This window comes from Portunus trituberculatus, chromosome 35 (assembly GCF_017591435.1).
Source record: "Portunus trituberculatus isolate SZX2019 chromosome 35, ASM1759143v1, whole genome shotgun sequence".
NCBI classification, from domain to species: Eukaryota; Metazoa; Arthropoda; class Malacostraca; order Decapoda; family Portunidae; genus Portunus; species Portunus trituberculatus.
In genome coordinates this window covers 12,668,426-12,680,578 of record NC_059289.1, presented here as the reverse complement: position 1 = coordinate 12,680,578, position 12,153 = coordinate 12,668,426, and the positions used below count along the sequence as shown (strand labels likewise).

Sequence of the window (12,153 nt, the reverse complement as noted above, 5' to 3'; positions counted from 1 at the left end):
CGGGAGTCGGGTATCGTGATTCAAAATTTTCCTGTTTTTGTCGCTGTTAACCTGGAGCATTTAATATTTGTTGGCCGTACGGGTAAGCAGATGGGCAGCCAGCCAGCCATCCATACATTGATAAGGTTTTTTTCTTTGGGACGCCTTAAATGATTCATGCTCCATTGACCTGGATTGGAAGTGAACTTCAGCCTGTACAGCCTCACTCGCTGACCACATGCTACGTTAGTCTTGCATCATCTGACCAGCCCAAGTATGAACCTGCACTTCCCACTCGTCTCACCATCTTTCCCAGGAAACTTTAGAATTTAGCATTCACCAAGACAGAGGCAGGTATGATAGCCTTCACCGTCATCACTCGCCGCAACCCGGCGATCCGGGAAAAATGGGGTGTTGAGGCTCGTCTGGCAGACATTGAACCAGCGGCGCAAGATCCTTATTTCACGTCTTTATCAATCGCACTGCTGATGAGTGTAAGCACCGTGTTGAGATTGACTTGCCTCAACTTGACTCCAACCAACGCTTCCATCTCGGACAAAGGACTGATGAGCAGAAGCGTCTGTCATTTGACCAGTGGTGTGAGGCTGGTGAGTGGTGGTGCAATTTGGTTATTGGATATATGCCGAGAGTAAAAGATGCCGATTTAATTCAGATGATATTTAAGCCGTTAATTTCCTCTCTCTCTCTCTCTCTCTCTCTCTCTCTCTCTCTCTCTGTGTGTGTGTGTGTGTGTGTGTGTTATATGTCGTCATTATGTTAATGAAAGTAATGAAGTCAAATAATAAAAAATGTAAGATAGGTATGACATCGAAAATATAAATTGGGATCATATTTTTTTCGTCAGCCACAAAACAAATAATTTTCTTTAAACATAATTAACTTAATTTTTAATCACTTAATTACGTAACAATAAGAAGTAAAAGCAATTCCTGAATAGTTAAAATGGTTAACAGTTTACCGTCTAACAACACACACTGACACTAACTATGTCATTCTTTTCTGTAACAAATGATTCCTAAATATAAACTTGAATTACTAGCAAATTTAGAGTGGCTTTTTTAGGTTGGAGTTTGGAGTGTTAGTGTTGCAGGGGAAGGGGTCTGGGGATTGGGAAAGGAGGAGGGAGGGTGGGGTGGTGGAAAACGGGAGGGAAAGGAGCGGCCACTGAGGTTGTAGCGAGGCGTTGTCAGGGTTGAATTAATGATCGTCGTCATTTGGGAGCAGGTTCTCCAACTGAGCGGTTCGGTGGAAGGTATGGTGTTTCTTTATGGTATTTGAATGTTCATTGCGGTGTTTAGTTTGATTTAGAACGTCCATAGTTGTAACATAAATAGCTCAAGCTGTAAGAGAGTTTCTTTTCCAGATGGCTTGGTGCAAGGTGGCGTGGATTTTGGCGTTTTTCGGATGCCTTAGTACTTCGCTTAGCCAAGTTCAGGTACATGAAACTTGTCCGAATACTTATTTTTGACGTTTTTGCCGATTCTGTAAATGCACGGATATATTATTCTAGATGTTGAAATAGTTTGTATATTTCAGATTCCATACAGCTCAAGGAGGTTCCGTACATTTCAAGCACCTATTCAAGCACAGGGTCTTATCTTTGGACAGCCTGGAATTATTTTAGGACAACAGAATGCACAGCCTCGGCAAAATGTATTTGGGCAAGTGCGTGGTGGTGAGAGTGTTGTCTTTGTGGCAGAGGACTCCAGTGATGCAAACAGCGATTCATTTAACACCTTGGGTAATGGTCCAGTACCTTCTAGCGGAATGAGTTCCCAACCTGGCCGAACATTCCTGGACATATTTGGGGACGATGCAGGCAGACCAGGTGGAGTGTTTCCCGGCACTTCTGTCCCTTTTAACATTCCCCGTAACCAATTAGGTGACCTTATTGGGGGTGGAAGATTCACTGGCTCTCTCCTTTCTGCACCCAGGGTCTTTCGGCCTCAGTTTGTGAATAATTTATCTCCTGGATCTACTTTTCAATTCGAGGGTGACCGTAATCCTGCTTCTCAACCCTTGAACCCAAGTTTTGCTGGATCATCGAGGGTTATTCAAGCCCGCCCTGACGTGATGCTGACTCACACGGTAACTGTAGACAGGTTCATCACTACAACAGACGTCGTGTTTGTGAATGAACCCCGCACGGCTACTTTGTTCAGTTTTGTTACCCAGACTTCTGTTACAACTGTGGTAAGTCTTACTTTGGTAAGGAATTATTCCTGTTATCTATGTTATTACTTCGGTAACTCAGTTATTATCGATATTTTTGCTGTATCTTTCATTTTCTATCGATATTTTTGCTGTATTTTTCATTTTGTCTATTGAAGAGTCTCTTCACTGCAGAAGTGTTATCTTTACAGGTGGTTCCAACCTCCGTTGCTCGTAGTCTGGTGGTTACCACATCTTTAGTAACTCGGGTTCCTGTCACAGTCACTGTGACCAGCGTTAAGTCGGAGTTCCAGTTCGTCACTCGCACGGAGATACAATACGTCACGCTAACCCACACGTCCCGTGCCTTTACCCACGAAACCCTCACCACTACAGTAACCAGGGTGTAAGACGGTAATCTTGGTTTTAATGTTGTGTAATGATGCTTTGTATAATCATTTACAGAATCTAATACATAAGCTTTCCTTCCTTGTAATTATAGGCAGACGGTGCCTACTACACTGATCCGTACCAGTATCAACACCATCACCACCACCTTCACGGCATCCCGCGTTACCACCTCCACAGCCTTCACCGGAGGCTATTATTGATTTTCGTGACTTTGTTGAATGCATCTTCTAGAATGAACAATAAACTAGAATGATATAATTGTCTTTTTCAACAATTGTATAGTTTTGCCCCTCAAAAGGATTATCAGTGGCGCTACAGGGAAATGAATCATGAGAGCTTCCTCCTATAATTATACACAGGTTAAGAAAACCTGCTCCTATAACGATACAGATTATGAAAAGAAAGTAAGCAAAGTAAGTGTGAGGTGACTAACTCTTACGTACATTTGCAAATAATATAGAAATAATATAGAATACATTATCAATAAAGGTTTATCACTTAAATGTTATAACTCTTACGTACATTTGCAAATAATATAGAAATAATATAGAATACATTATCAATAAAGGTTTATCACTTAAATGTTATTTCATTAAACACTATAACGTACGTGAAGTAATGAAGATATTGCATATATATCAGACGTACTAAATATTATTGATAACGAAGCACAACGTAAACATTCATGACTATGTTCATGAAACAGGTTTACAACTAAGCACATTAACTGCTAGTTCTTAAGCAGGAGAAAGTAGACAGCCAGCTGAGGATCAGTTAGAATAGGTATGTCAGCCAGTTGTCTGCTTTCTCCATGGCATACATCGAGGGTTAAAGTCACATGACAAATCCGTTTCTGCATCCACGGCAAAAATGACGTATCATGTATGCCATATTGTGCAGTCTTGGAGCCCCTATCGTGTACGTTCTAGTATAATAGATAGCAGCTGTAAGGCCTCATAGGAAAAAAAAAAAATCTGGTTCTCCTTAAACTGCTCAACATCACCAATTTATCTGACTGCTGTCATTCATGCTAATTATAACCCTTAGCTTTTTTCACGTAAAGTCAATTTAAAATATGAAATGACAAATAAGGTACGATATAAGGCAAAACTATATACTTTTATGAGTACAGCATGCACCAGTGCTAAAGGAATCTGAAAAAAAAAAAAAATTGTCTGTGTGGGTGAATATTCTGTAAGATACGTGTGTAAATATGGATCTCGAAGATCCGGAGTGTTCAAACTAAACGTAACGGGCCGAGTGATCGTCACAAGACCGAAGGGAGAGATGAGTGAATAAATTAATAGACTAACCGTAAGATAAACCCTGCGTGTAACGACTCGTGAAAACGCTTAGATCACATGTTATTTTGGGAGCTGGGGGACGTAGTTGGTTACTGCGTCTCGTATTCGGGCCTCCAGTCTAGGGGTTCTAATCCTTGCCTAACCTAGTTGCCCGGTGGGAGATGTAGCGTTCTCCCGTAAACCCTAGCGGTGTTACATGACCTTAGCTGTTGTGGCGCCTAATGGGATAATTTACATTTTTTCACATATTATTTTCATGAAACGGTGTGACTATAAGGTAGACTGCACACCACGATATAAGCATACTGCTCTTAGCTACTACTGCATGTTACTAAACTTAATACTTTTTAAGTGTTAATGTTCAAACACCACCACATCATGACATCTTGGGTCGTCATCTGCCTTGACCCATACGTGAGTAATACTTCAGAGAATTTTTTCGTAAGTGTCTTTGAGTGTCTCGAATTATGTATATTGTGAATTTTAGGATGGACTTTGGTGCCATCCTTCGCATGAAGTGATCACTGTGTTATTGCGGTAATTGTGTTAATGGATAACGTGTTGCAGTGTTACTTAGGAGTAAGTCTGATGATAATTAATATCGCAATTTAGTCTTAATATGTTGCTGTGTTATTCAATGTTGTTTATTTGTATTATTGTCGTGATTGCTTATTTCATATTAAATAAATGTAACTCGGGTGAGGTTCGCTAATAACTACACCACTGAAGACTCCATGGCAGTGTCACTTGGTTGACTCTGACTTTGAAACTAAATACTAGTTGAGTAATTACAGTAAGTGAGATGAAAGGTAAGTAGGGCTTGTGAAACCTCTGGTTCCGACACACTTTTTAAGTCACGTTATATTTCTCTACTTCTGTGCCATCATCACTAAGAAAGACCGAGAGAAAGATAAACAACGAAAGAAGAATGAAGGATAACTCAAACAAGGGAATAGGAAGAAGCTACATGATAAGAAAAGGGAACGAGTGAAAAGGGTGAATAGGGAGAGGAAATACAGGAGTGGAGAGGTGGGGGGGTTAGCAAGCGAGGTGAAGAAGGGGCAAGCGGCCAGACCAACGGCACTCCAGCTCCAGACCTTCCACCAGGGAGTCCAAGCTTCTCTGAACTCGGTGACACATAGAGAGTGAAGGTGAGTGCGCGTGTTTTTTTGTACCGTTGGGTTTTTTAGTTTGTACAACAAAAGGGGGAGGGAAGTGTAATATTAGTGTGTTATTGATTTAGTGTACCAAGTGAGTGGTTCATGAAAGTATGAGAAAGGATTGTTGTTTTGAAAGCGTAACGGAGGTTTGTCATAAATGTTTCTTTTCACCTAGATGGTGTCCATGCAGGCTACTTTGGGGCTTGTGGTGTTGCATGTCGTTACGGCGCAAGTTGTAAGTGTTATGAAATGAGCAGCGGTAACCTTGATCGTATTTTTAAAACAATGACTAATGTTTCCGCAAGTTCTTGTATTTAATACTATTCCACTAAACCGTATTTTATTTCCAGGTCTCCCAATATAATCCCATCTCCCAAGGTAACCTCTTTGGCCTACCGGTGGGAGGTGGCAGTGACTCTGTATTCACTTCCGGTTCGAATCAAGTTGGCTCTTTGCCATCCTCTGGTCAGTTCGGTGTGAACTTCATTCCTGGTGGCCTGAATAACGACAATAGTTTCTCCGGTGTATCCCGTGATGTGTCTTTTGGTGCTGGCGGTCAAGTTCTTCAGGGACTAAACACGCTTCCTTCCTTCGCTAGCGTACCTCAACCCGGACAAGGTGTTTCATCTCAAGGTCCAATTTTCGTGGGCGGTCCAGCTGTCCTCCCTGCTCCTTCTCCAGCTCCAGTGTTCACCGGTCAAGGAGGCGCCATTCCTCTACCGTCACAGCAAGGGCCAGTCTTTATCGGCGATCAAGGAGGCGTCATCCCTCTGCCGTCACAACAAGGGTCAACGTTCGTCGGCGGTCAGGGCGGCTCTTTCGTTGGCGGACAGGTGTTTGGTCAAGCTGGTCTATCCGGTGTCAGTTTCCAGCAAGGTGGTGGTCAGGCGGGCGGCGTTCAAGCAGCTGGGTTCGGGTTTCCATCTCGCGTCATTCAGCAAGAAGCAACGCCCACGGTCACAAGAACTGTTACCGTTGACGCTTTTGAGACCCTGACTAACCTAGTCCTGCACAGCGTGGCAGTCACCAGGACGCAGTTCTCTATCGTCACTGCGACCAGAGGAACTACAGTCGTAAGTGCTTCTTGAATATTTGTTCAATCTGTTGTTGTTCTATAATAAATATCACTAGCGGTGTGTAGTGTAACATAAGGAATGTGTACTGTTCTTGCATTATGTTCAGTAGGTTAATACTGTTCTTGATTCCTGCAGGTTGTGGCCACGCCCGTGAACCACGGCCTCGCCCTTACCACCTCTATCGTTGTTCGTCCAGTTTATGTCACCGTCACAGATACTAAGACAGATTTCAGGGTTGATCTGAGAACGTCAGTGAACTATGTCACCTTAACCCACACTTCTTATGACATTACGCACGTCCCCTTCACTCTCACTTCTACAGAAACGTGAGTTCTTAGCTTGGTTTTAGATCTCAGCGTAATAACCTTTTTCTTTTATTCTACAGGGTGATCTTTGTGTACTGCTGATGAATTTAATTGTTTTTCTTGTGGTGGTGGTGTTTTTTTAAGAATCTTTTTTTTTTTAAATATTCTGTGCAGCGTGACGGTGACCTCTCCAGTCGTCAAAACGGTAATCACCACATCTGTGGAAGCTGTCACGAACTACCACACTGCAACTACAACCGCCCGTGTCCATGGAGGTTACTACTAACCCGGCTCCAGTTGCATCAACAAATATAGCTTGTTAAAAATGTATTATAACGGATTAACACTTGTAACGGAGTAACATTTGTAGTACTATATATAATAAAGTAATAAGCAAACCATAGATTTCATCTTAAGCCTAATTGTTTTTATTAAACAACATTTTCTTAACGTTTCGCTGTTCACCTCCAAGTGGGGGTAAGTCACTGCAAAAAATGCAAACGCACGATGTTCACACCAAACACTAGTGTATACTGATCTCGACGAGACACGGTAATATTAATTGATCTATATAGAGAACAAACGAATGCTTTCATCCTGGAATTCATGCACAATTTGATTGAAGAGGAACAACCGGCCAATGGCAACAAAAAACTAGAATAAAAGGCCCACTAAGGTGCCGGTCACTACAAAGCGAAAAGGACAGCGACTTCTTAGTAATTTTTTTTTGTAAGTCTTAAATTTTGAGAAGAGCGTATGTGTAGCAAGGTGCATGTAGTTACGTGAAGAAAGAGTGGTCTTTAGAGGGCAGGCTGTGACTGCTTCCTTGTGTTGCGGCTGGCTTTGATTATAAGTTAACAGCCCCTCCTGAACCACTGCTATTAAACCTTACTAGGAGTAACTATCGTTTCAGCAGGTGTCTACAGCCTCCTCCTGGTGGACAGTGTGCAGACTTTGCCCGGTAAGGGCACGCCCTGCCGGCCAAAGCTCGACCATGTGGACGTTGTCATTAGAATATTATAAGCAAGATGTGGTGGCTCAATCTTCACTTGTGCCTTAACCTTCTGCTGGTGACAGCAGTGTTAAACCAATGTGTTCATTTCCACAATTTTGAAAAAAAATGTATCATAGCATTGTCGTCTTAAATAATAATAATAGATAATAAATAAACAAATCCTACTGACCCTTTCACAGAAGAGAATGAATCCCATGGTTTCCCGTCAAAAGCTAATGACCAAGAGTCCAGCCACTTTTCATGCTAAAAGCAGATGCTTATGACGTGATGCGCGTTATTGGGCTGGAGATACTTTTGTCTATGCAGGCGTGGGCAAGCACTTGCTCTAACATCCATGTTCTTTATTTGAGACTGAAGACTTTACTCTTGAGTCGCATCTACGTTTATTCAGGGTTGCGTGGTGGTGATCATTTTGGAGGTTGTGGCAACGACGATAGACAGACACGCTGTGGATTTGGGTGTACACGCTGCTGGTGATGTGCACGGGAAGAGAGAGGTTGCCTTTTATAATATTACAGGAGTTAGATAATATTAGTGTTTCTATCAGTAGTGGACGATGTTAAGATTGGCAACTTTCTATCTCTGTAATAATGGTGGCGTCGATAATGGTGATGGTTATGATGATGGTAGTAATAGTGACGATAATTGTAATAATGGTGGTGACTAGTAGCGGTGGGTGAAATATAATAATACCGTTGGTGATTGCAGTAGCAGTGGTGATGAGAGTGGTGATAGTGGCGACAGAGGTGACTGTAGTACCAATGGAGATACGATCATTATTATCAGTGGTACGTTCACTGAGAGGCAGAGAGTTGGAAGGAGGAATAACAGTGGACACACGAATAGTGGCGGTGATTGCTCGGCTCTCAGGATGATATGGTTTCCTCGTCAGTGCCGTGGAAAGGAGAGAGTGTATCTGATGAGACGTTTACGGAGAAATATCATTATTGGAGTGGTCAATATTAGATGGAAGACCTATTCACTCAGAATATGAGTATGTGAAACGAGCATTCAAACAATGCCCTCCTCTTTAAATCCGAAGGTTTCAGGCAATTACAGCCATCTAGAATAGCTTTTGACGCCTTTCACGTCAAATGTTCTGATTTTGTCTTGGGATTAATCTTATTAATGTATATTAACAAAAAATAAATAAATATTGCTAATATATTACTTTCCAATTTCAGGACGGGGAAACCTAAGGTGAAGACAAAGGGCCGGATCAAACACTCCGGCATCCCTGCGAGGTGATGAGGCAGGCTGGTCAAGGAGGAGAGTCAGTAGCAGGTTAGTCTTTGGCGCCACAAGGTGTGAGGTGAGTGGTGTGGGCTTGGTGGTGGTGTTCAGGTTAGTAGTGTGGGTGTTTTAGTGATAGTTTATCTTTAGTGATAGTTTATCTTTAGTGATATTTACCTTTATTGATATTGATCTCTTTATTTTGCTTAATTTTGCAGAAATAACTCCATAACTGCACTATGCTCTGCACGGGTACTACAATCTTCCTGGCTTTTCTGGCTAGCGTAAGTACGCGTGATCGATGTATATTGAGGTACTTTACAAAATTTAAAATTTGATTACGGGAGTTTTTTTAATAAAATCTCTTGTATAACCGAGTTTTAAGTTGTATTATCTTCAATTTTATCTTGAGAACGACTTGTAAATGGGTAACATCACTATTTTGTTTCGACAGGCCACCTGTCAGGTGTACGATACTCACCAGCCGATCGTAGAGCCTGCTATCGTCACTCAAACCGTTACGGTAAGTACTTTGTGTAAGACAGTGCCGTACATTGCATGTCTGTTAACGCCTGCTTTCTTAGCCGTGTAGATTAACGTAAAGTTACTGTAACTTCGAGTGACTTCATGTAACCCTTTCCTCCATGACAGGGCACAACAACCGTCACTCAAACCATTCGCATCCCCGTGACTTCAGATGTCTGGGTCAGCTCGGTCACCTACCATCCTGTTCCAGCGACGCATCTCGTTACCGAATATTCGTACATTCCCATCGATTCCACCACTGTCACCAGCGTTATTGTTGTAACCTCAACTCCGGTAGTGTTAACTCTTTCATGTTCTTCTTTGTCCGGTATTTAGTCGTTTGTCTTTGTCCATAGTGATTAATAATGGTCATCCATAGTGATAAATAATGGAGGTCTTTCATGTTCTTCCTTATTTGTTCAGTATTTAGTCTTGCGCTCTGTCCATAGTGATTAATAATGGAGGTCTTTATCTCGAATAATTTACTGGTAGTCATTTTTGTTATCCAATCCCGCACGTGTTCCAGGTGTCGGTGGTGACCCAGACCAGTCAGGTGAATCCAGTGCGGACAGCGGTGTCAGTGTTCACATCCTTCCTAACTGATACGGAGACGCGTCGATTGTACCACACCATCACGCACACTGCCTATTACCATGAGGTAAGATTTGGGTAATATTGGTACTAAGGTGGTGAACTTGGTTCCTTTTGTACAATGGTAAGTGAGATGGCATCTGGTTCACTGTCTTGGTAAGATAAAATTGTGAAGTGATAATCCTACTGGAAAATTACTAATGGCTTGAAATTTTCCACAGCTGAAGACCGTTCCAGTACATTCTGTCCAGACATTGGTTCAACGGGTCACCACCACGAGTCATCGTTATACCACAGTCACAGTCACATCCACCACTCTTGGATATCATTGAAGAAATCGATCTAATGAAAAAAGTGACTGGCTAACTCACAACCTTCACTTTGTTACTGATGAACGCTGATGTGATGAATGTTAACCGAGTGTAAGTTGGCTTATAAATTTGGATGAATTTTTGTGTGCCGTATTAACTCTCACCGATTAACTGTCACCTTTGTAGGAATATCAATATTCGCCACGTACTTAAGTGTCACCTATGTAGGAATATCAATATTCACCACGTAGAAGTAGTTTTTAATACTTTTTCTCAGTTCTCGGAACATGATGGAATATCAATATTCACCACATAGTAGTTTTTTAATACTTTTTCTCGGGTTCTCGGAACATAATAAATGTTTTATCACGTGTCACCTATGTAGGAATATCAATATTTACCGCATAAAAGTACTTTTGATGTTTTTCTCAGAACATAACGGGGATTTTGTTATTGTCTGTTACTTGTTAAGTGTATGGAAGCGGGGAAGAGGAAAGGTTGAGGTTTATAGGGTTTTGAAGTACGTCTATTCTGAGTGGTACTTTTTTTAGTTTTTTTTGTTTTTGGTATTTCATTCTCTAACTATGCTAATATGAAGCTTTGTTTTAAGACCTCCTAATTCCATTACGGTATTTAAAGGCAACCCTTACTTGCTAGATAACAATACTGGAAACTACGATAGGACTTTCAATTCTATTTATGAAATCTTGCCTACATTGGAAGAAACGGGCAGCAGCGGATTCACATGAAGGAGCATCTGTGCTAAGACAATAATAAAGACGAACGCGAATGCATGGGGCACAATGGTACGGTTCCATGTTGCTTAGCCAAAAGAACCGACCTTCCTCCATGGGAAAAGGGACAGTTAAGTTGCGCACATCAGTGGTCTGTCACAGCAACACACTTCTGCCAGGTAGTCTTTACTAACTAAGCAGCTTATTAATGGTGTGAACACCGTATTGTAATTGACTAACCAATAAATTCTATCTCGGATGAAGGACCATGGACTGATGGACAGGATTACCTGTCAGTTAACCGGGGGCGATACAATTTTTTTAATTAGAAAGCTGTGAGAGCAAATGTCTATAATTCAGATGATATTTAAGCCTTTAATGTTCCCCCTCCCCCTTCTGTGTGTGTGTGTGTGTGTGTGTGTGTTATACTCTCATGTAGATAAAAGTAACGAAGGGAGGCAGTGGCGTTGTGGATAATACGGTGAGCGTGGGATCGGGCAGACGTCTACCCGTAGGTTCAAATCCTGTAGAGCCTAAATACACTTTGCCGTACGTCGGGTGAAAGTTACCTACATGTCACCATGATACCAAGGTTCTAGGTGATTACACCAAAAATGTCCTTGTGGTGATATGTGGCCTAATGAGGGTAACGCTATAAATAAAATTGCCTGCACTATTAATGGGCGGCAGCTGAACAGCACTTCCCACATAGTCTTCAAGTATGCCTCCAAGCGCTATAGGCCATAACATTAGAAAAAAGAAATGTGCTTTACTCACATCGGTCCGATAATGTACCACGCTAACAAATAATAAGATAAAAGACAAGCTATGGCAGATTATTACAAACAAAAGAACAATATAATCTCTGAAATCCACAGCAATTCACTAAAAATAAGTAACACCTTTCCGATACTTTGAAATGTGTGATGAAAGACTTAAAACGTTACATGCTTCGTGAAGTGGGAATAAATCTAGAATTGCAAGACTCTAAACACATAGGAACACATGAATTTTGGTTGCAACAGCTGTTAATTATCATATTTCTAAATGGCAACATTAGTTAAGACCGTAAAGGTATGCATTATTATTACTTTAACGAGGTGAAGAGGCCAGTACTTTATATAGCTCGTAAAATAGACATAAGAAGAAGTCAGGTAATATTTGAAGATATATATTTTACAGCTCAGAGTAGTATCAATAATGTACTGTATTTGTTTATATTACAGAGCCAAAAATAGTAGATTCAACAAGACAAGACGAAATAAAGCAAGTATCATAACCAGCAAAGAATATAACAAGCATATATTCTATTCATACAACTATTTTTGTGCAGCTAA

The 12,153-nt window shown here is 41.3% G+C and overlaps 3 protein-coding genes across 5 annotated transcripts; all 3 read left to right on the top strand.

Moving 5' to 3' along the window:
- Nucleotides 1-1,185: 1,185 nt before the first annotated feature.
- Nucleotides 1,186-2,820, top strand: LOC123513315. 2 transcript variants are annotated; one of them, XM_045270418.1, is made up of 5 exons: nt 1,186-1,252; nt 1,364-1,435; nt 1,537-2,193; nt 2,364-2,557; nt 2,654-2,820. In XM_045270418.1, the coding sequence occupies exons 2-5, from the start codon at nt 1,364-1,366 to the stop codon at nt 2,760-2,762; spliced, it is 1,032 nt and encodes a 343-aa protein (XP_045126353.1). In that variant the 5' UTR covers nt 1,186-1,252; the 3' UTR covers nt 2,763-2,820. The 2 variants fall into 2 exon arrangements, with proteins under 2 accessions (XP_045126353.1, XP_045126354.1); XM_045270419.1 differs by having other exon boundaries at nt 1,192-1,252; nt 2,364-2,565.
- Nucleotides 2,821-4,919: 2,099 nt separating this feature from the next.
- Nucleotides 4,920-6,805, top strand: LOC123513311. Its single transcript, XM_045270416.1, has 5 exons — nt 4,920-5,017; nt 5,202-5,261; nt 5,377-6,099; nt 6,238-6,428; nt 6,582-6,805. Exons 2-5 carry the CDS (start codon nt 5,202-5,204, stop codon nt 6,691-6,693), a joined length of 1,086 nt encoding a protein of 361 aa, XP_045126351.1. The 5' UTR covers nt 4,920-5,017; the 3' UTR covers nt 6,694-6,805.
- Nucleotides 6,806-8,688: 1,883 nt separating this feature from the next.
- LOC123513318 lies at nt 8,689-10,224 on the top strand. 2 transcript variants are annotated; one of them, XM_045270423.1, is made up of 6 exons: nt 8,689-8,734; nt 8,874-8,939; nt 9,110-9,178; nt 9,307-9,474; nt 9,707-9,838; nt 9,993-10,224. In XM_045270423.1, exons 2-6 carry the CDS (start codon nt 8,895-8,897, stop codon nt 10,101-10,103), a joined length of 525 nt encoding a protein of 174 aa, XP_045126358.1. In that variant the 5' UTR covers nt 8,689-8,734; nt 8,874-8,894; the 3' UTR covers nt 10,104-10,224. The 2 variants fall into 2 exon arrangements, with proteins under 2 accessions (XP_045126358.1, XP_045126359.1); XM_045270424.1 differs by having other exon boundaries at nt 8,696-8,766.
- The last annotated feature ends 1,929 nt before the right edge of the window (nt 10,225-12,153 follow it).